At 45.8% G+C, this 20,743-nt stretch overlaps 2 protein-coding genes across 6 annotated transcripts; one reads left to right on the top strand and one right to left on the bottom strand.

Moving 5' to 3' along the window:
- The first annotated feature begins 945 nt into the window (after window positions 1–945).
- On the top strand, window positions 946–14,086 carry cpxm2 (carboxypeptidase X (M14 family), member 2). The gene is made up of 14 exons (XM_077625184.1): window positions 946–1,514; window positions 3,328–3,423; window positions 5,741–5,850; window positions 5,957–6,096; window positions 7,481–7,565; window positions 8,188–8,338; window positions 8,411–8,499; window positions 9,311–9,434; window positions 9,930–10,126; window positions 10,787–10,966; window positions 12,033–12,330; window positions 12,434–12,573; window positions 13,047–13,146; window positions 13,447–14,086. Exons 1-14 carry the CDS (start codon window positions 1,277–1,279, stop codon window positions 13,686–13,688), a joined length of 2,190 nt encoding a protein of 729 aa, XP_077481310.1. The 5' UTR covers window positions 946–1,276; the 3' UTR covers window positions 13,689–14,086.
- LOC144092413 (G-protein coupled receptor 26-like) lies at window positions 11,132–19,478 on the bottom strand. Of its 5 annotated transcripts, none has more exons than XR_013306025.1 (5): window positions 18,287–19,478; window positions 17,346–17,459; window positions 16,781–17,086; window positions 13,080–13,218; window positions 11,137–11,278 (listed from the first exon to the last, which is right to left on the bottom strand). XR_013306025.1 is itself a non-coding variant. In XM_077625185.1 (3 exons), the coding sequence occupies exons 1-3, from the start codon at window positions 18,958–18,960 to the stop codon at window positions 16,855–16,857; spliced, it is 1,020 nt and encodes a 339-aa protein (XP_077481311.1). In that variant the 5' UTR covers window positions 18,961–19,478; the 3' UTR covers window positions 14,797–16,854. The 5 variants fall into 5 exon arrangements, 1 of the variants encoding a protein (XP_077481311.1); XR_013306024.1 differs by lacking the exon at window positions 11,137–11,278 and adding an exon at window positions 12,167–12,310; XR_013306026.1 differs by lacking the exon at window positions 13,080–13,218 and having other exon boundaries at window positions 11,132–11,278.
- Between the last annotated feature and the right edge of the window lie 1,265 nt (window positions 19,479–20,743).

The raw sequence follows: 20,743 nt of genomic DNA, 5'->3' as shown, positions 1-20,743 counted from the left end.
TATTTCTGTATATGAAACAGAAAAGAGCCACGCGCCTCCCACGTGAAGCTTCATATTGGAAATAAATTGGAACATGATGCGGGATCATCCGCGATGAAAGTCACTCCTCGGAATGTTGACCTCGCTTTAGCCAAACCTTCAATGATTTCAGGATCAGATTGTCAAGATGTCTTTTTTTTGTTTTTGTTTTAAACCCCAAAACAGTCCATTCAATGATCTTTCTAAGAAGGTTGAGAGTTTGGTGTCTACTCCCGCATATACAATTGTGGTCAAAAATTTACATACACTTGTGAAGAACATAATGTCATGGCTCTCCTGAGTTTCCAGTTCTGTCAAGAGGAGTGGTCAAAGATTCAACCAGAAGCTTGTGGATGGCTACCAAAAGCGCCTAATTCAAGTGAAAATGGCCAAGGGACATGTTACCAAATATTAGCGCTGCTGTATGTATATTTTTGACCCAGCAGATTTGATCACTTTTTCTGTTCACCCATAATAAAGTCATAAAAGAACCAAACTTCATGAATGTTTTTTTGTGACAAAGAAGTATCTGTTCCAATCACTCTATCAGAGAACAATCAGAGTTGTAGAAATAACTAGAACCTCAAGAGAGCCATGACATTGTTCTTCACAAGTTAACTTTTAACCACAACTGTATGCTCATCTACTTCCCAAACAGACAGATTTTCTTTCCCTACTTTCACAAGTCGTTTGACGCCGCATGTTGAATTTCGAGTTGAGAATTTGTCTTGCCTGAGCTTGATGAAATGTCAAAAGCCATGTTGATTAAGGGAGCGAGCGGATGCCTGGCGGGGCTCCTCGCCACCGCCTTCGCCTCCGCCTCCGCCTCCGCCTCCCGTTTGTTTTTTGGCTTTATCAGGTGCTGGCCTTCCCCAAAGGAGAGAAAGAGAGAGAGGAAACTTTCCCAGGCTTTCCAGCAGACGGAGTGGGAGGAGATGGAGAGGGGAAAAGCCCATCTCCAACACTTCCCAGAGACTGCTGTGCGACGCCTGCCCGACCGAGGAGGACAAACGCACGCGGCCAAAAATTTCTTTTGGAGTCACCTGCCAGCGTCCGTGATCAGAGCCCCCCTTCCTCCCTCCCTTTTTGCATTTTTCCTCAGACCGAGGCATCCATGGACCCTCCGGCTCCGCCGCTCTCGTCAGCCGGGAGAACTTTGTGAACTCTGCCCCGGCAAAGTCTCGGACGGGAGAGCTCGGACCCTTAACTGGAGAGTCACCACCCCCCTTTCTTCACCCTCCCCCGCCCGGGCCGCGTCATGAGGGGTCGGCGCCCCGGCCTCCTCTTCCCCCTGGCTCTGCTGGGACTCTTGGCGGGACTGGCCCACCTCGGCCGGGGCTCGGCGATCGACGACGAGGACTACTACATGCGGGAGTTGCTCGCCAGGGAGCGCTACGCCCGGGTCCAGGTGCCCGAGGGGCCCGCGAACCGTGAGCCGGCCAAGCGTTACGGCGACAAAGTGGGCAAAGGAATGGCGGACGGTGGCGGGCAGGCAGGTAAAAAAAAAGGCCATTTCAGTTTAACTTATTGCGGTGGTGTCAAACATATGGCACCCGGGCCGGAAGCTGACCGCTAAGGGGTCGGATCCGGCCCGTGGGGGTCTTCTGCTCGCTCATACTGTACGTACACAGTGAACTGCTTTTGTTTTTTTCTTCTCTAGCGCTTTGCTCAATGTCTTATCCACGGTCAAATTCATTCTTTCGCCCCCTGCTGCCAAAATGGCGCCGTCCATGGCAGCCAATAAGTTTGCAAGGAAGTGTCAAATGGCCCAAAACCAACATCAAGTCACCTGGAAATGGCCGAAAATCAGCAGAAAGCCAGCAACTACCCCCAAAATCAATAGGAAATGATGCAAAATTGGCAGAAAGTGACCTGTAAGTAGCCTAAAATGACAAGGAAGGGACGCAAAATGCCAATGACGACAATAGAAGTCCAATTCACTTCAACTCGCTGTGGATTGTCTTCTTTTTGAGTAGAGTGAGGCTTCCATGACTTTCCAGAATCAAAACAAGAGACTGGATTAGGTCCCACTGTCATGATTTTGGCACCATTATGGAATCCTGTCAAAGAGTATTCTGAAATTTGACATAACACCAAGTTCCAACCATAAAAACAGCATCCCAAAATCTTCAGGCCTGGTCTTCACATTTCTTGGTGAAGTCGAGCTTTGGCGCCGAGTTTGAACGTCCTCGGGGAATTGAGCGGACAATCGACGGCGTGATGGATGTGGCGTGAAAACGTACATCGTCGGTCGCAGTCCACTGCGTAAACATCCATCAAAGTTGCGCACTTTCTGCCGAGCCAATGGCGTGGAGTCCAATGGACGTGTGCATTACAGTGACACACGGTAGCCTATTGGGCGAATGCGGGTCTACTGTGTAAGTGCTTCTCTCCACGGGTCCACGGGTGTGTGTTAATGGAAAGCAGCTGTGTACACCAGTCGACCTCACGTGTCACCTGTCTGTCTGCTTCTTACATCGAGCACGTAAATGTCCATCTCGGAGATATTTAACCCTTTCGATGCCTGACACTGGAAAGTGGAAAGTGGCATTTCACTAGTAATATACATGAAGCTTCTATTCTATTCTATTGTATTCTATCTTTAAAAAAAAAATCATTTTCTGATAAGGTTTCCATCCAAATGCAACAATATGAAGAGTGATTATTTCTTCAAGTTGGCGGATTCGAAACATTATTTTTCATTTTTACGGCGTGGCGGTAACTTCAAAACGTTTTTGCGCATTTTTGCTAGTTTGGTCTGTCACGAGACAGATAAATTTTCGCCAAAAAAGGAGTCAAAGGGTTGAAAACTATGGAAACTATTCCCTGACAAGCCATTTTACCACATAAATTCCATTTTTTTGTTTTAGACAAGTTAACCCAATCACCATATCTCCCCTACGCATGTCAAATCCACTGAGTTTAAAAAAAAAATTCGACGCATTTGCGGGCGGTGGTGATGAACCGATGCGTTTCGATGGACGTGAGTTGGAGGATAAAGACTTTCAGATGTGCAACGGATTGTTATCACATGGGCGCACTCTTGACGTTTTGCTGATTTAAAAAAAAAAGGAAAAGAAAGAAGAGTGCTGCCTTCATTCCGATTTCAATGGAATGCGACTCCCTGGCCCAGTCATGCTTGATGGATGAGAGTTGGGATGATACTGTGGTGGAGGCTGTAAGTGACTTCAAATGCGTTTGTCGGGACTTCAATTGCTTCTCCTTTCTTTCTCAAAAGACTTCTGAGCACGAAACTTCAATGAAAAGTCAAAAATGGGAGCAAATCCGCTAACACCATCATCCCTTTAGACAAATCTTCCAACAAGAAAGCAGACAAGAAGGGCCACCAGAAAAGCCCGAACGGGAGCCACGAAAGCGACGGACGGCCGACGCGATTTGAAGGCGGTGAGTTGAAGAAATGAAAGCATGAATTCATGTAAAGACAGCAAGTCTAAACACTTTGCATAAAGCACAAATGTAAATTTCCACAGCAGGAATGCACAAAGGCAAGCCAAAAGCATAGCGTTAGCAGCACGCTGACAGCAAATGCTAATGTGAGATTACGCTAGCAATTTCTAGCGCTTGACCAGAAAACATCTTCTACTAAAAGTTGAAACATTTCTTGGAAAGCGCATTCGGGGAGGGAATTCTCCCAAAAAAGGAAACGTGCGGCAATAAAAAAAAATCTCCGAGGTGAAAACTCAGAGACATTTAAGTGAAACCAGATTTACCAAAAAATGCATGTAATGCAAGCAGATTTCCAACTTACAGTGAACGCAACGTATCGTTGATTTTTATAGTTACGTTCTGTTATGTTAAAAATTCAAATCCTGCTTCTCTACCGCTACCACCCACAAAAAGTCAATTTCGCGATGACGTAAAAAGTAAGTGTTGTGCCAACGTTTAGTCAGTAGCACCGGCGTGACCCCTAAACGCCTCATTGTACGTACAAAGTCATCTCCTTACCTCGTGTTACTTTTGGCCACCAGGGCTGCGACATGTGAGGCCCAAACCCGCGTTGGCCGTGTTGGCTGCGTTGCCGGCGTTCCCCGCGCCGTCCTTCGGCGCCGCTGGCTCAAAGCAGATGTTTCAGTCCCACGCGGTTCTCCTGGAGGATTAAGTACAGATGCCGTTAATGATTTCAAGCTCGGCCGCCAAACGAACAAATTCTCGAGGGGATCTTAATACTTTTCGGTCGTTCCGCCATTCAACCCACGTGAGGGATTCCGAGAGGGTTTTTTAATGTAGCCTTTGACATGTTTTTGGCTTTTTCTCGAGTCCTTGGCTAGACTTTAGCGTTCGAAGCTAATGTGTGATTACTTGAATGAGCACTTAAAAATGCCATTAATGGGGAGAGACGTCCAACTCATTTGAAGTGGGAGAGGCTGGCAGCCAGTGAGCGAGCTACCAGGAAGGGAATGTGCTGAATGATATTTCATCTCATTTCACTTTAATTCCTTGTATGTACTTATTTTGCAATTTGGTGTGTGGTTGAAACCTTAATGGTCTCTCCGCAGGGCATAGTTGGATTGTTTAATTCCCAGGGTGTGCAAACTTTTATAGTCCAAGGCCCGTTTGCCGAAAAATGGAGGACTAAAAACCCCTAATTTCCTTGGTTAAATAGGTTAGAAAAGATTGGGATTTTAATTTTTTAACAATGTACTCTGGCTGCCAACTCAAAACGGGTTGGACGTCTAAGGGTTGAATATTTACAGGATCGGCAAGAAAATGTTCAGATATTGAGATTTGCAACAAAGAATGTAGCTGGAACTCCGGCTTCTTGTGAGGGCCCTATTCAATGACATTTTCAGAATTAGCTGCAGGCCGATAAAAACGTACACCCCTAGTTTAGACCCTCCCAATTTTCTTGTGTGGAAGGTCAACGCCCACATGCAAAAACTCCTAAATAAGCCTTTTCTCCTAAATTTGGCTGCAGGTCCAAACGACCCTCTCAGATCTTACGTCACCCTTGAGCGGTAAAAATTGCTCTCCCACTCCCCCGTCTCTAAAAGAGCGTCCAATCGTTGACTTGTTATTGCATTTCTCTCCGCCTCTGCAAGTACTTAATGGCCGGCGTCCGCTCCAAACTTCGCGTCCAGCTGCAAAATGAAAACATTCCTCCATGATGTGAAGCCACGTCCCTTGTTTTTTAATTTTTTTTATTGTGGCTCTAGTCTAGCGTCCAGCTCGCTGCCTCGCCGACGCCTGACTATTGATGTTGTCAACTCATTGGGCGCCAGCGAGCGCCGTTTTTGAGGGTGAAAATTGCCTTTCAGGGAGGCAATAAAAGGCAAAGGCGCCGTTTGTGAAGATTGGATCAAAAAATGTAGCTGGATTAAATTCTTCCACTTGGATTTAGTTCACATGGGTAAAAGCGCCAAAATTTGATGCCAAAATGTGATGCCAAAATTTGAAAAGTCCTTCTAGAGAGGAAAATCCTGACAACCCTCCACCCTGCAAAAGTGCGTTCCATCCTCCGCAACAGTAGGTGGCGATAATGCTACAATATAAAATTGCAAGTGAAGGGTGAAATCCTTTATCGGAATCCTTGCAATAATGATGTCATTGGTTTTCACTATGCAGAGGCAAACATACAAAAACGAATTATTTGTAGCAAAATTTTCGCAGTTGTGTTCTTAATGGGACTTTAAGATTGTTGCGGGCTTAGACAAATTTCTCGCCACATTGTAATCTTTGTTATTCCACTTTTTTTTCTTCCCAGAGTGTCCCCCGATGGGACTGGAGACGCTAAAAATCGACGACTTTCAGCTGCACGCGTCCACCATGAAGCGCTACGGCCTCGGCGCTCACAGAGGTCGACTCAATATTCAGGTGATGTTAAAAAAGCGCCTTTTCCCAATTGAATATTACGGATTTTGGACAGCTAACTTTAGCGCACGAGGACATCTGGACTAAAATCTCCGCCCCCTCCCCGCAGGCCGGCCTTTACGAGGACGACCTCTACGACGGGGCCTGGTGCGCCGGGCGGGACGACCCACTGCAGTGGCTGGAAGTGGACGCCAGGAGGCGGACCAAGTTCACGGGGGTCATCACACAAGGCCGCAGCTCCCTCTGGTCGTGAGTACGCGCGGCGAGCCGCAGATGCTAACGCGGACAGGCGAAAAAGGCCCCGAGGCCGGCGCCCCCTTTCAAGGGGAAGACGACGCAGCGGCTTACTTTTCCCCATTTTTTAATTCCGTTTCACGACATCGCGAGCGGAATGGTGTTCGGGGGTTACGCAAGCGCGCCTAAAAAAGCGGCAGACGGCGGCCGAGTCTCCCGGCCGCCGGCCCTCCGCGTGCCACGGCGGCCGTAAAACAGCCGCCAACGGTCTCGCGGGGGATTTGTGAGGTGATCCAGAATGGCGACCCCTGCGATTTCACAGCACGTACTGTATGTGCAACAATTAAATCACAATATTAAATATATAATATTAAATATCCAATATCCAATATCCAATATCCAATATCCAGTACCCAGTACCCAATACCCAATACCCAATACCCAATACCCAATACCCAATACCCAATACCCAATACCCAATACCCAATACCCAATACCCAATACCCAATATCAAATATCAAATATGTAATATGAAATATGAAATATTAAATCACCATTTTACCAATTTCGTCATACGCAGCTGGGTAGGATGACAATTAGGCTTTTGTCGAGTCAATGATGATGACAAAGCCTATGTCCGATTATTATTAAAGCGACAAGAGCAGGGGTAATGTATGTATATGCATTTGCATATTTTACGCAACTTTATTATTATTATTATTATTAGTCTAAAGGCCTGCAAATTCACCACTGAGTGACTGTTGTTGTTATTGTGGACACTAATTTTGAAGTCCTACTCTTCCATCATTTGTGAACCAATCATCTTGAAACTTGGTAGTGATGGAGTGTGAACCCCTCCCTATCAATTCTTGGAGCCTGATTTTTTTGTATCAGTGCGGTTTAATTTTGCAGAATTAAATTCGCCTGCTTATGATTTATCCTGTAGAGGGCATATGTGCTTCATGCTAGTATGATTTTTTTCTTCTTTAAGAATGGCCAAAAATGATAGCGAGCAATAAATCATTGAAGAGCTTTTGGCAGGTCGGATTAAGGAAGATATTTGAAATTGGATGAGCCAAAATTGGACGGCATTTTGCGATGTGCAGTTGCACAAACACACTGATGCCCGCCCGAGACAGAATCTCTCCGCAATTAGCTAGGCGGTCCGTGCCGGCCTCGGCTCCGAAACGCCGCCTTAATTAGGCGAAGCGGGAATTCCTCCGAGGCGGGACCGGACGCCCGCTGATGTCTTTATTAGGGAGCTTCGGAATCCCTGCCAACTCCGGCGCGTTCGGGACGGCCTTCTGAATGGTTGACCTACTTTACTGTCGCATTTGGAATGTCTTTGCCGGAAATTGGGGAAAACTTTTGACGCTTTGCGTTTGCTGTGCCTGAACAGGAGCGACTGGGTGACCTCGTACAAGGTCATGGTGAGCAACGACAGCCACGCCTGGGTGACGGTCATGAATGGATCTGAGGACATGGTGAGGATGAAGATGTTTAGTGCGAACCGCCACTGACTGACTGTCAAAATGGATTGGACGCCAAACATTAAATGAACTAATTCGAGAGTAGGGTTTTCATTACGCTTGCATATTTGACAATGAATCGCCATCAAATATATATATATATATTTATGTTAATTTTTTCTATAGTCTCCATTCTTTAATGTCAGACTACGCAAATCTAATTTAAATTAAACCTTAAAGTCAATGTGTTTTTAATCAATGATCTTAAAAGGTGATTAAGAGTCCATTGGGTGCCCTAACGATGCTCGTGGTTCTACAACCTGCCCCCATTTGTCTCCCAAAATGCCAAAAGGTGCACCGAACGTGGGTGTTGAAAAGCCGAGTATAATAAACTCCCCAAATTTGAGCGGCATTCAAAGCGAGGACCCCGAAAAGCCACCGCCGCCGTACTTTTCTTTTAACGAGCTTTCTCCGAGTGCAACTGTCTTTGATGGATTATCCACTCCGCGTATCTCCTTGAAAGTTTCCCAACCCAAAAAATCTCTCCGTACTACTTTGTGAGTCGACTAGTAATGTCCCCACTACCTGATTTTCAATGCGCCCTGTCTCAACTTGTTGTTGTTTTTTGCCTCAGTAGATTTTCAAAGGAAATCGCGAAAAAGAGATTCCGGTGCGAAATATCTTTCCCACTCCTTTGGTGGCCCGCTACATTCGGATCAACCCCCAGTCGTGGTTCTCCAGCGGCAGCATCTGCATGAGAGCGGAGATTCTCGGATGCCCTTTACCAGGTGAGGTGCGCGTCAGATTTGTCGCTAGGGAGATTTCACGCCATAATTTGTCCCCCCCCCTCCACCTTTCAGACCCGAATAATTATTACCATCGACGCAACGAGGTCATAACAACCGACGAGTTGGACTTTACGCTTCACAGCTACAAGGAAATGCGGCAGGTGAGTCATTTCATTAGGCACGCCTGACGCGAACAGGGTCGCTTTTTGCTATGAGCAATGTGGGCAATTATTTGGGGGTGAACGACAGCCTTCTTTTTTTTCCTATATAAACCTAAAATGAAAATAAAATCTTACCTGGGTAGTTAACCAGTTGCTCAGGTCGGCGTGCCCGCTATGAGGCGCCGGCCATGTCCCAAACTGCTGTCCCTCGAGGACCCCTCCGGAGCCATGTTTTTTTTTGATGCGCCGCCTTGAAACACTCCAGCGTGCGGATCAAAGTGGCGTAAATGGAGCTCCTCCTCGGCTCTGCCACTGGAACGCCGCTTCGACGGGAGGCCCTGGCAAAAGAAAGGAGGCGCTATTTTTAAACCCCCGCAGCCTTCTCGCAGAGCCGAGCCCTGTGACATTTCTTTTGAGCGTGCGGCTAGCAGATAGCGCGGCACCCCTCTAACCTCGCCGCTTTTCCATAATGCACTCAATGTGGCCCATTGTGGCTTCTACAATGGAGAACACCTCCACTTCAAAAGAATAGAGTAGAAATTAACTGGGCTGGAGAATTAAACCAGCGCTTCCAGATGAATGTGCTATAGAATAAAAAAGAAAACAGTCGAAAATGTCATTTCTGGAGCGATTGCATGGGAACGCAATCAATAAATTGTAATTGTATTATTATCAATTCCTGTTGAGCTTGAGGCAATTCCAGGTTAGTCCTGCCTGTTGGCTTTAGGTCACTTTGTGTTGATCATGGGGAGCAGAGTGAAGGTCATAGAAATAATTGCACTTCTAGAGAATTTTGTTTTTGGTTGCACAGCTCATGAAGGTGGTCAACGAAATGTGCCCCAACATCACTCGCATCTACAACATCGGCAAAAGCCACGGCGGCCTCAAATTGTACGCCATCGAGATTTCTGACAACCCTGGCGAGCACGAAGTGGGTGAGTGTGTCTACCACTTGATAGTATATAGATTGACACATATTCTTATATAGTTTTTCCATACTACTTAATGTATGCTTGTGCGGCCGCAACAGTGGAATTATGAGCAATGAAAAATAATTTTGCTCACATCCTTTAAATAAAAGTGACAGAAAAGGCTTAATAATGAAAATAGATGTAATTTAGTCTTGCGTTCTAAGATGATGTCACAACCAGAATGATCTGGAGTTTGCTAGCATGCTACTCAAAGGCTTTCAATTTTATTGTTGTCATGTGACCGGACTGTCATTTTGTCGACATGTCCTAGCAAGCAAGCAAGACATGATCACCAATTCTGGTTGTGATGTCACAACCAGAATGAGGTTAAGTATGACATTTGTAAAGTTACAATAGTGCAATCATTTTGTCACATCGTAGCACCATTGAAAGGAAGACGCACGCACCACTTACTTTTTGTAACTCTGCCTCCAAATGTTCATCTGCTCCGACGTCCAGGCGAGCCCGAGTTCCGCTACACGGCCGGTTCCCACGGCAACGAGGTGCTGGGTCGCGAGCTGCTCCTCCTGCTCATGCAGTTCATGTGCTTGGAGTACCTGTCGGGCAACCAGCGGGTCCGACGCCTGGTGGACGAAACACGCATCCACCTGCTGCCGTCCGTCAACCCCGATGGCTACGAGAAAGCCTTTGAAGCGGTACGTCTGCCCGGTGGGTCGCCGGTGGGCCGCGGGGGCGCCTGCTGTCTTTTGGGTGAAGGCGAGGCTGGCGCCTGTGACGTTTCACCTTTAATCAAACAAATGGGATTAACGACTGAAACTGAATTCACCAAAGCCAAAAACCGAGGGAACATTTCAATCTAGGTCAGGGGTTTGCAATATAAGGCCCGTGGGCCACAGACAGCCCATTGTCTTTATATAAAGTTTCCTTGATTACTGACCCCCCTGCAACAATAAGTGCACAATTATATCATCTGAGACAAATAAAAAAATGAGACCCCTGGAATCAAGGTATGCTCACTTCTGATATATTTACCTGATTGCATTCTGATCCACTTGAGTTTGCCGCCTCGCCATGAAGAAAACCAACGAAGCGAATGAGATCTTGAGCCCTCCCATGCTCTACAAATGATTGAATGAATTCGGAATAAAGGGGAAAAAATGTAATTACTCGACATATTTTTAGGTCTTATAAATGATTCATCATTCATGCTTATTAATTTAGATTGAAAAAAGGCTAAGTATAGGCTAAAAATAGTGCCTAAAAAGTCAAATCGTTTCTGCTTGTTGACATTGTACAATTTAAGATGATCTTCTTATTTTTCAAAGTTCACCAGCGACACGGTCTGCTCGTTTTAGGGTTCCGAGCTCAGCGGCTGGTCTCTGGGGCGCTGGAGCAATGACGGCATCGACATCCACCACAACTTTCCCGACCTCAACTCCATACTGTGGGAGGCCGAGGCCAAAAAGCTGATCCCGCGCCGGGTGGCCAATCACCACGTGTCCGTTCCGGAGTGGTACCAGTCCAAAAACGCCTCGGTCAGCAGTTCGCTCGGCCACGGTCGGCCGTTGGCTCCGGCGGTTTAGCCGATGTTCCGATTTCGCATTACTACATCAATGCCCGCGCCCGAGGAGGCGCACGTGGGCGTAGAAGCGGCGGCTATTTCGGGATGAGCCGTCGTCTGTCAGCGAGGAGCGGAAATAGATTCCCAGCGTCTATTTGAAGCTCGGCGGCAGAGTTGTGTGACGTTTTGGGCTGTGAGTCATCCGCTACGGGGATTCCAAAATAGCGTTTGAGCTGCCGGGATAGCCGAGCCTCAGCATCAGGACCCGTGTGGCGTTAGCTCGAGCCTATTTAAAATGGAAATGTACACACAGACACAAAACAAAATCCTTGTTACATTCGAAAATATTCACATAAATAGACAAGCGGGGTGGGATGGAAGGGGGGTTCGGGCAGCTTGGACAGGTGTTTCTTTGTGGCAACACAAAGGCAAGGTGATTGTGTGAGGAGGATTTTTGATGGCAAAATATTAAAAAGGAATGTTGGTGAGGGCAAAGGAGAGCAACATTTTTGTGGGGGTCAAATGTGGCACTGGAAATTAAAGGGGGCGTTGAAAATAGTATGTATGGGGAAGTTTTGGTCATATTTGAGCATAAGTGTGGGTATTTACCAAGAACTGTTTTTTTTTAATTTATTTTGTTTTGACTGAATTCATGTATAATCCTTCTATTTAGGTTACTTATATTTCTCAGTATTTTGTATCACAGTACTACAGAAGAGGATTAGGGCCACTGAAGAACAAAAAGTGGCCAAGATTCTGTCTTTAAAGTCACCATTCTGAAATATGAGTCAGAATCTGACTTTAGAGTCAGAATTCTGAGATTGAAGTTAGAATCTGACTCGAGACAGAATTTAAAACTCCGTCAGAATTTTGACTTGAAAGTCAAACTAGACACGAATTGAAAGTGTCGTCAGGATCTCGGCCACCTTTTACTTCTTCAACGTCCCTCCTCCTCTTGCGTAGAGCGCCGCTCACACCTTGATGATATAATAACGCTATTGTTTCCCAAGCTCCCACTCACTTGGCAACCTTTTTGGTAGGTTGCCTTGGAGACACGCGCTCTAATCACCTGGATGGAAAAGATCCCCTTTGTGCTGGGCGGCAACCTCCAAGGGGGCGAGCTGGTGGTGACCTTCCCCTACGACAAGACCCGCTCGCAGGGCGCCACCCGCCAGCCCACGCCCACGCCGGACGACCACGTGTTCCGGTGGCTGTCCTTCGCCTACGCCTCCACCCACCGGTTGATGACGGCCCCCAATCGCAGGGTGTGTCACCGGGAGGACTTTGCCAAGGAGGACGGCACCATCAACGGGGCCTCCTGGCACACGGCGGCAGGAAGTCAGTCACTTAAAAAAAAAGACATTTCGAAAAGTATCGGGACTCGCTACCGCTCTCGATACTCGGTCACGGACCGCTTTTCTGCGTGTTTTTGTGTTGGCAGGCATGAACGACTTCAGCTATTTGCACACCAACTGCTTGGAGCTGTCCATGTACGTGGGCTGCGACAAATTCCCTCACGAGAGCGAGCTGCCGGAAGAGTGGGAGAACAATCGCGAGTCTCTTCTCGTCTTCATGGAGCAGGCACGGACAAACGTAGCGCGCCGTAGTGCCAAGAAGAAAAAAAAAAACACCTGAAAAGAGCTATCGGCAACTACTCTTACTAGGTTGCTCAAGTTAGCTTACTCGTGCCGCCGGTTCAACTGTGGTCTAATTGTCGTCAAGGGCGACCGGCAATTTAAAATTGTGCAGCCGTGTCGAAACTGCGGAAAATTGTGAAAATATTTCAAAGAAGCTTCAATTTAATCTGCTTGCTGTTTCATTTTCAGCTTTAAGACGAGGTGGAGTTTGTCACTTAAACGACGCTCTCCGTTATTTCCAATCATTGTGAAAAATGAGATTTACAGTATTTAGTTTTAGATCAACTCGGTATAAATAATTATATGGCTGTCAAGCGATTAACCGTTCTCAACGGCGATTAATCGTATTGGGTCTGTAGTTTACTTACGATTCATCTTTTAAACGCCCGTAACTGGAGATTTTTGTTCACTACACAGGTGCATCGTGGGATAAAAGGTGTGGTGCGAGACCTTCAAGGCAACGCCATCGCCAACGCCAGCATCGCCGTGGACGGCATCGGCCATGACATCCGCACGGGTACGCAAACACCATTTACGTTTTTTTTTGTTTCCTCATCGTCAGCGCTCGGCGTCCAATTTGAGTGAGGGGCTGGCAGAGATGGAAGACACAGAAATTAGCAGTAGTACTAGCAAGTGAAACAAATCAAAAGTATATTTAAGGGAATGAGAGGTGTTGCATGGATTAGCGGCGAATTGATTTAGCGTCAGATACGATTGAGTAGATGGGAAAAATATTGAATCTATAAGATATAACCTGCTTTTTTCCTGAATTGCCGTGTGTCATTTTTAAATGATGTTGTTGTTGTTGTTGCCCAAGCTACTGACGGGGACTACTGGCGCTTGCTGAACCCGGGCGAGTACCGAGTAACGGCTCGGGCACCGGGCTACAGCATGGTGAGCAAAAAGTGCGACGTGGGCTACGAGATGGGCGCCACCCGCTGCGACTTCACATTGGGCCGGACCAATCTGTCTCGCATCCGCGAGATCATGGAACGATTCAACAAACAACAGGGCAGCAAAACGTTCGCCAAGGCGCCGCGAGTTGGCCGCCCCGGATAACGACCGATAGCGATATTGGTGGAGGACTCTTGAGGACACAAACCAGAAGACAATCTTTTGAGGTTAAATAAAAGGGAGAAACATAAAAATGAATGGTAAATCTATATTTAACAGCAGTATTGTCAACCAAACGCCATCATTTTGTTGCATGGTCATACACTTTTTCTGACACACCCATGGGAACTGGAGACCATTTTGATATGTAAATAGACAAAACAGCATCTAATCAATCTCATGTATGTACATAAAGGAGCTTTTAAATGATGTAAAGCACTACATAAGCAAAGTATCACATATGCACTTTGCCTCCCATGAAATAAACACTCAAGTACTCCAATTGTGATGCTGTTTGAATTTTCATTCATAGCATGAGGGAAAATGTCCCCTCAAATGTATTTTTTAAAGCAGGAGCTCAATTTTTATTTACGGTTACGCTTAGGCTGCCGCAATTAATCGACTAATGAATTGACAGCTTTCCCTATTGTCGATAAATTATTTATAGACATTAAAATTAGTCCAAATGCTCTTTTTCTGCCTCCTTGCATGTTTTTTTAATTCATTAACATTTTTTTAAACATTTAGTATTTAGTTAAGCATTGTATTATTTTTGTTTGTATCTTTTTAAAAAGTGCTCTTTTAGTTGAAAAAATATGGAAAAACTGTAAATACTACATTTTTTCAGGTAAGGGGGGAAAAAGTCAATATTCTCTATACTATATCGAGTATAATCTGTCCGTCAAAAATGGCGTGGTGGCAAAAGAGGAAGTTTAGCGTTTCCCCGCCAAGGTGTCCACTTCTCACTTTGGGTTTTAGGGACAATCGGTCAGCTATTTTTTTTGTTCTCCACTCATTCTTAAGGTGTGAATATTGTCCCCCATGCTGAGGCACATCGATTTTTTCGCTCCACACACCAAAATGTTTTTTTTTCGTGGTTTTGAACTCGTCGGTTGCCACTTACGGACGGCGCTGGACGTCCAATCCCTCGTCCATTCGCCACTCCCAGTCAAAAGGAATTGAACGTCCAGCGTCACCGTCAGTGGCACCTTCAAAAAAAAATTAAAATAGTAACATTTGGTGCTTGGGAGGGATAATGACGACAGCATAAGTACACTTTTAAGTTACACTTTAATCATGGAGATCAAAATCTCAACCTACCATCATGTTATCATTATGATAACCACATATGTAATCATCATTAGCAGCTTTTCAGCTCAGGAGGTTGAAAACAAAACAAAAAAAACAAAAATGAGGTTCTACCAATAAATAGAGCTTATACTTGCATTTCAACCAGCACAATGTAATTTCTATGAAAATAGAGCCAAAATACTGTTCAGAACCATGTAAAGCATCAACCGACCGACCCACCCAACAAATACAGGTTCTGTTCTAGATCATAACTGTACACAAAATGTAATAAGGCAACAGTCATTTCTTTCTAAACGAGTGGAAAATACACATTTCAATGGGAAATACTCTACGTCACCCATATGACAGCATTTAAGGCATTCCTAGTTTGAGCGTGTCCGTTAAATAACGCCAGAAAAACTTTAGGTCATTTTGACAGGACAAATGCATCCAGTCATATTTACATTAAAATGAGAAAACTATGGAAAAAAAAAAACAACTACGATCATTAGTCTTTTACTAAAGGGTAGGAAACCCCCTTGATGCCTGAATTTAATAAATACACATCAAAAACATTGGCCGATACATCAGTATACTAGCAATAGAATTCGAAATTAAAAAGAAAAAAATAATAATGCCAAAAAAAGAGAAAAAGAGAAATATATTAATAAATTCCCAATATTTTACCATTATTTTAAATACATTTCCTATATGTACTTTGTAAGCTTACATATTTATGATTGTTCATTCCTGGATTTTAGCATTTTGACCGCAAATTATTATTATTCCAACACTGAAAGGGCTTAATATAAATTCAGGCATCAATAAATAAAGGACGGATTAAAAAAAATCATCTCTGAAATCACATTTTCTTAACATTATCAAGTTTTTCTTTCAAAAAATGTAAGGTATTCATTCTTCTAAAATGCTATTTTTTTTTTTGCCAAATAGTACTGTTTGTTTTGGTCAAGTTTTAAAAAATGAAATTCAGCTACGTCATTTGGCTTACTGGATTCATTTTGGCACGTCATGTATTCAGTTTTTGACTGAGGTTCCGTTACACGGTAGTCTCTGCCGACCCTCCGAGGAGCCAAAACTGTGGAATCAGGTTGGTGACACAAAAGATCCAAACTAAACTTTGCGAGTCGCAACCCAAAATTAAGTTCAGGCAGAGGATATTACGCCAAACGGAGCAGTAAACCCGTAATAACTTATGCAGGCACATCAAATCTACTTGGCCAATCAAGACACACTACCCATTAAGACTCCCCACCCGTGATGTTTGCATCAAATATACTCAAGGCAAAAAAAATGGCGCAAGAACGTTAAAAAAAAGGCAATTGCCATCATTATAAGTTTTGAGATTTACTTTCCAGACGACTACTTTTGCTCGGCGCCAAATGAATCTTTTTTGGACACGAATCCGATTCCTTACGAAAGCCAAGATGAGACGAGGCGGGATTTGTTCGCAAACTGGAAACGAGCGCTTTTGTAAAGCGGCGCTCGATAGCGGTCCGACTGTTTTGGAACGCCGTGCATTCGTCATCCGATTAGCGGCGACGTCGCTAAGACAGAAATCGTGACTCGGTGTCCAAGTGAAGACCGTTATTGATCGGGCAACATTTGAGAAACATTGCCGGCCAAGGGCCACTGCTGCTTTTATAATGGCTTCCCAAATAGCGAGTGGGCTCGGCCTTGGTTTGGACACCCCTGTTTTCGACTTTGGGCCCCTTTGCGATGAGGGGGAAGGGGACTGACTGACTACCTGAGGGCCTGGAAAGGCTCCAATCAAGCCATGACAAAGGGCAATGAGTGGAAGCATAGGAATAAAGCGGAATGAAAAATCCTCGTACCTGAAATCATCTTGATTAAGACGCACTCGAGTACAATTAAGGGACGTTCAGTGCTACATAACGCTCGTTATTAAATAACTCCTACTATTATGCTGTAAGATCCAGTATAGCTACCCTCAACTCGCCCTTCATCCACGGCGGCGCTCGGTCGTCACGGCAACACGGTGGTGGGGGCATCCGTCCGCCGCTCACTCGGCCCCGGGTAAGGCGCCGCCTCGTTCCTCGCCGCCTCGTCCCGACTCGTTCAGAGAGCGGCTGCGTTTAAGCAGCCGGTTGACGATGTCGCCGTACGTCTTGCGGTACTGGTGGCGCAGCAGGGAGTACGCAAAGGGGTCGCACGCCGCCTTGCTGTACACCAAGCACTTGGACACCGCGCCCCAGTGGCGGCTGATGGGTACCGCCGGGATCAACTCCAGGATCCTAACCACGGGGGAGAGTCCATTTAGAGCGGTCGCACGTGTCATTTTTCGGGCAAAACATTTTGCAATCTTCTCAAAAGTAGAAAAGCATGGGATTTACTGGTCACTGGTTGCTTGGTAGAACAACCGGAACGCAATCTTTCAAGAGTGACACGGTCAGGCGTCACAGATTCCATTTTTTTGAATGCTATGATATTAAATACATAGACAGTTATGCCGGGAGAAGAAGTGAAATTGGGAGAGAAACGCTTGTCGCTCACCTTGTGATGACGTAAGGAGCGAAGCAGATCATGAAGGTGCCAATGAAGGTGCTGATCTTCCTGGTGGCTCGCTGCCTCCGCCGCCTCTGCTGATCCAGGCAGCGCTGTCGAACACTTTGGAGCACAAAAAAAAAATCAAATGAAACGCTTTCATTTCTCCGTGGCGGCAAAGTCAGCCGAGCATTGAGAGCTATTTACCACTCCACTTTGTGTACAGTGGACAGAAAACAAACGCCTGCGATTGTAAACCACCACATTTGTCCATTCAAATACTGACATTAGCCCAATTTGCAGAAGTGGCTACAACAAGGAAAAGTTGCCATAAAGCGCAGGTGTCAAACTGGTGGGAACTTTCCCCAGGTTTTGTGGGCCTGCTGCAAATTCTGAAAATACAGTTGAATATGGCCCGCACTAGAAGCTTGAGTTCAGCCTACGTTGTTGGAGCTTTCGGCCTGAGAACTAAATGGAGCAGGTCAATTGGGCCTCTTCTTTAACTCAGGGGTCAAATTCTGCAGATTTTCCTTATTTTGCTTTACAAAGAAAAAAATAAAATAAAAAATAAAAAATGCAGATTGTGATTTTCTTGACTTGCTGTAGATGAAAGTGAACTCACTGGCTGACATTGACGGCGCTGGACATCCAATCCATTGCTACTTGGAACCAATCAATTTCCAACATCTGTTGTTGTTTTTTTCTAACTCACTCACTGCCATTGACATTGATGGACATCAAATCCATTTGAACTGGGATGTCTGCCATTGAGCCCTCAAGTATCCCCTTTGACTGGTCAAAACGGATTGGACGTCTCGCGCCGACGAGGGCAGCCGATGAGTTGACACCGTCGTCTGATCGGTTTCTCCGCTTACTTGGTTGTGAACAAATGACTACCGGTCATATTTGCGACCCAAAAAAAAATGAACAAGGGCGACTTTTGTATTTACCTGGGGTGGATGTCCACCAGCAGCACCAGAGTTTGCATGGTGATGACGTCTATCCTCCTGCAGTGGAAGCGGGCCACTTTGAGCACTTTGAGGTAAGTGACGCAAAGCACCACGAAGGACAGCACGAAGGTGAGCGTGTGGAAGAGGACGGTGAAGACCACGAACTGCGTCCAGCTGCTGGCCTGGTCTGTGGGCACGGCCAGGGTGCAGGCGGCGTACAGGCGGTGGTAGCCCAGCCAGGAGAGGCAGGTGGCGGCCATGGAGAAGCTCATGGCGTGGAGCCAGGTGAAGCCCAGCACCATGGCGGCGTCCCGGTGGCGCATCTTGGAACGGTAGCGCAGCGGGAAGACCACGGCGATCCAACGGTCCACGCTGAGCGCCGCCACGCTCAGCATGGAGTTGGTAGAGAGGAAAGTGTCCAGGAAGCCGGCCGCCTGGCACAAGGCGTCGCCGCCCGGCTGGTCGCGGTTGGCCAGGGCGGCCAGCGTCAGCGGCATGTTGGCCACCGTCAGCAACAGGTTGCAGAAGGTCAGGTTGAGGTTGAAGAGCCCGGGAACCTGCTTGCGGATCTCGTGGCTGTACAGGAAGCAGATCAGCACCAGGATGTTGGACAGCAGCGACACCACGATGATGATCAGGACCAAGATGAACATCACCAGCTCCGCCGGTTCCATTGTCAATTTTTTTTCCTTCTCTTCCCTTTTTTTTTTTATGTAGCAGCCGCTCGCTTCTCCGGCGCTCACATCCGCGCGGCGGCGCTCCTCAAGCGGCCACGTTCGTCTCCATGCTCCCTCCGTCTCCACCGGTGGAGAAACCCCCGGGTCTCCTTTCCACTACATTGCTTCCGAAGCGATGGCGAGAAAGGCTTCCCTGCTTCAATCTTCTTCTTCTCCTCTCCGGACCGGTTACGAGAGAGCGGCCGAGGCTGCGTCTAGCTGAGTGGATTGGTTGCCTTGTCGCGCGCTTCTGGAGGCATCACCTCTCCCCGCACGCCTCGCAGTGTGTGGGCTTACTCGAGCGAAGACCCTCATACACAGATGCACACTTGGCTATAGGAGGGAGCATGTCTGCAGCAAGGACACTCCATTAGGCACAAGCAGGGGACTTCTTCAGAGCATCATAAAAAAAAATTAAAAAAGGGGTTGACTTGTACAAAGCTCCTTGACAAAAAACACTAAGATTATCCAGTGCTGGCAAACTGCAAGAAGAAGAATTGATAAAGAATAATAAATCAATAGCTAAATGAGGAGGACTACAGGTGGTGAAAAAAGGGATAGTCATTTGGACGGTTTCCATTATTCCTATTTATTGGGGAAAAAAATCTGCAATAAAATGCCTGAATTAAAAACAACTTATTTTAAGAGTTGTTTTTTTGCACTGACTGTAGGGCTTTTGCAATTTTGTTGTACTTGTTACAATTATAAATAAAGTTCTATTTTAGTTTAGATGTTTTGAGACCATAATAAATCGCAATACATTTTTTAAATTTAGATTTCAATCACACGATCACACACTTGGTGTCCATCTTGCTTCAGTAAAATCCCACAGAATGAAACTTTGCAAGTCTTTTGAAAAGCAAACTTAAACGGAAACATATCTCTCAATTAAAAGGGAGTGGATGTCTATTGCAATCATTAACAGTAAAGGAGTTAAGCTATGTGAGGTTACATTAAATTTATAAAACAAAAATACAATTCCCAAATGTATTATTTTTTAAATGTTGAATTCAGTTGATTTTGTTTTTTGAGCAGATCTGTCTTATTCTACAAGCATCAATATCAACGAGTGAACAGGGCATGATTTGACATAGTAAAAAATAATTAAAGCTCCCGCAAATCATTTTGAGTAATGAGCAAGTTCCGATTTTCCAGTGTATTTGCAGAGAAACCCAAGCAGTTTCGACTCACTGGACTTTAAATATGCTAATCACGTCTGCTCCGTTGGGTTGTTAAGACATCTTCCGTTTCCCTGCAGGGAGCTGTCGAATCACGCCTCCGCGCTTTAGACACCCCCCCCACACACACACACACGCACACACGCATACACACACACCCCTTTTCATCACTACCACTACACAGTGGACTTTCCTGTTCTAATACGTGGGTTTTGGCACATGAGAGGGAGGACGGATACGTCGGGTGGGTGGAGTGAGTCCAAACGTGTGGGTGGGTTTAGAGTTATTGATGATGCAGTCTACCGTACACGCAGGCCTGGATGGGAATCAAACTATGGCCCGCAGCGAATTATGAAAATATTGAATATGGCCCACAAAAGAAGCTTGAATTCAGCCTACGTTGAATTGCATTTTTTGGGGGAGGGCTTAGCAATAGATGGAGTTAGTCACTTAAACGGTGCCTCTCCTTTATTTCCAATCAATGTAGGAAACTCAGTAAGGAAATGCTGTATTCAGTTTGACATAAACACAAATTTCTAGTGAGAAAGCAAAACTGCAACAGT

Source organism: Stigmatopora argus, chromosome 18 (assembly GCF_051989625.1).
Source record: "Stigmatopora argus isolate UIUO_Sarg chromosome 18, RoL_Sarg_1.0, whole genome shotgun sequence".
NCBI lineage: Eukaryota > Metazoa > Chordata > Actinopteri > Syngnathiformes > Syngnathidae > Stigmatopora > Stigmatopora argus.
The sequence above is the reverse complement of the archived record's forward strand: the minus strand, read 5'-3'. Positions and strand labels throughout refer to the sequence as shown.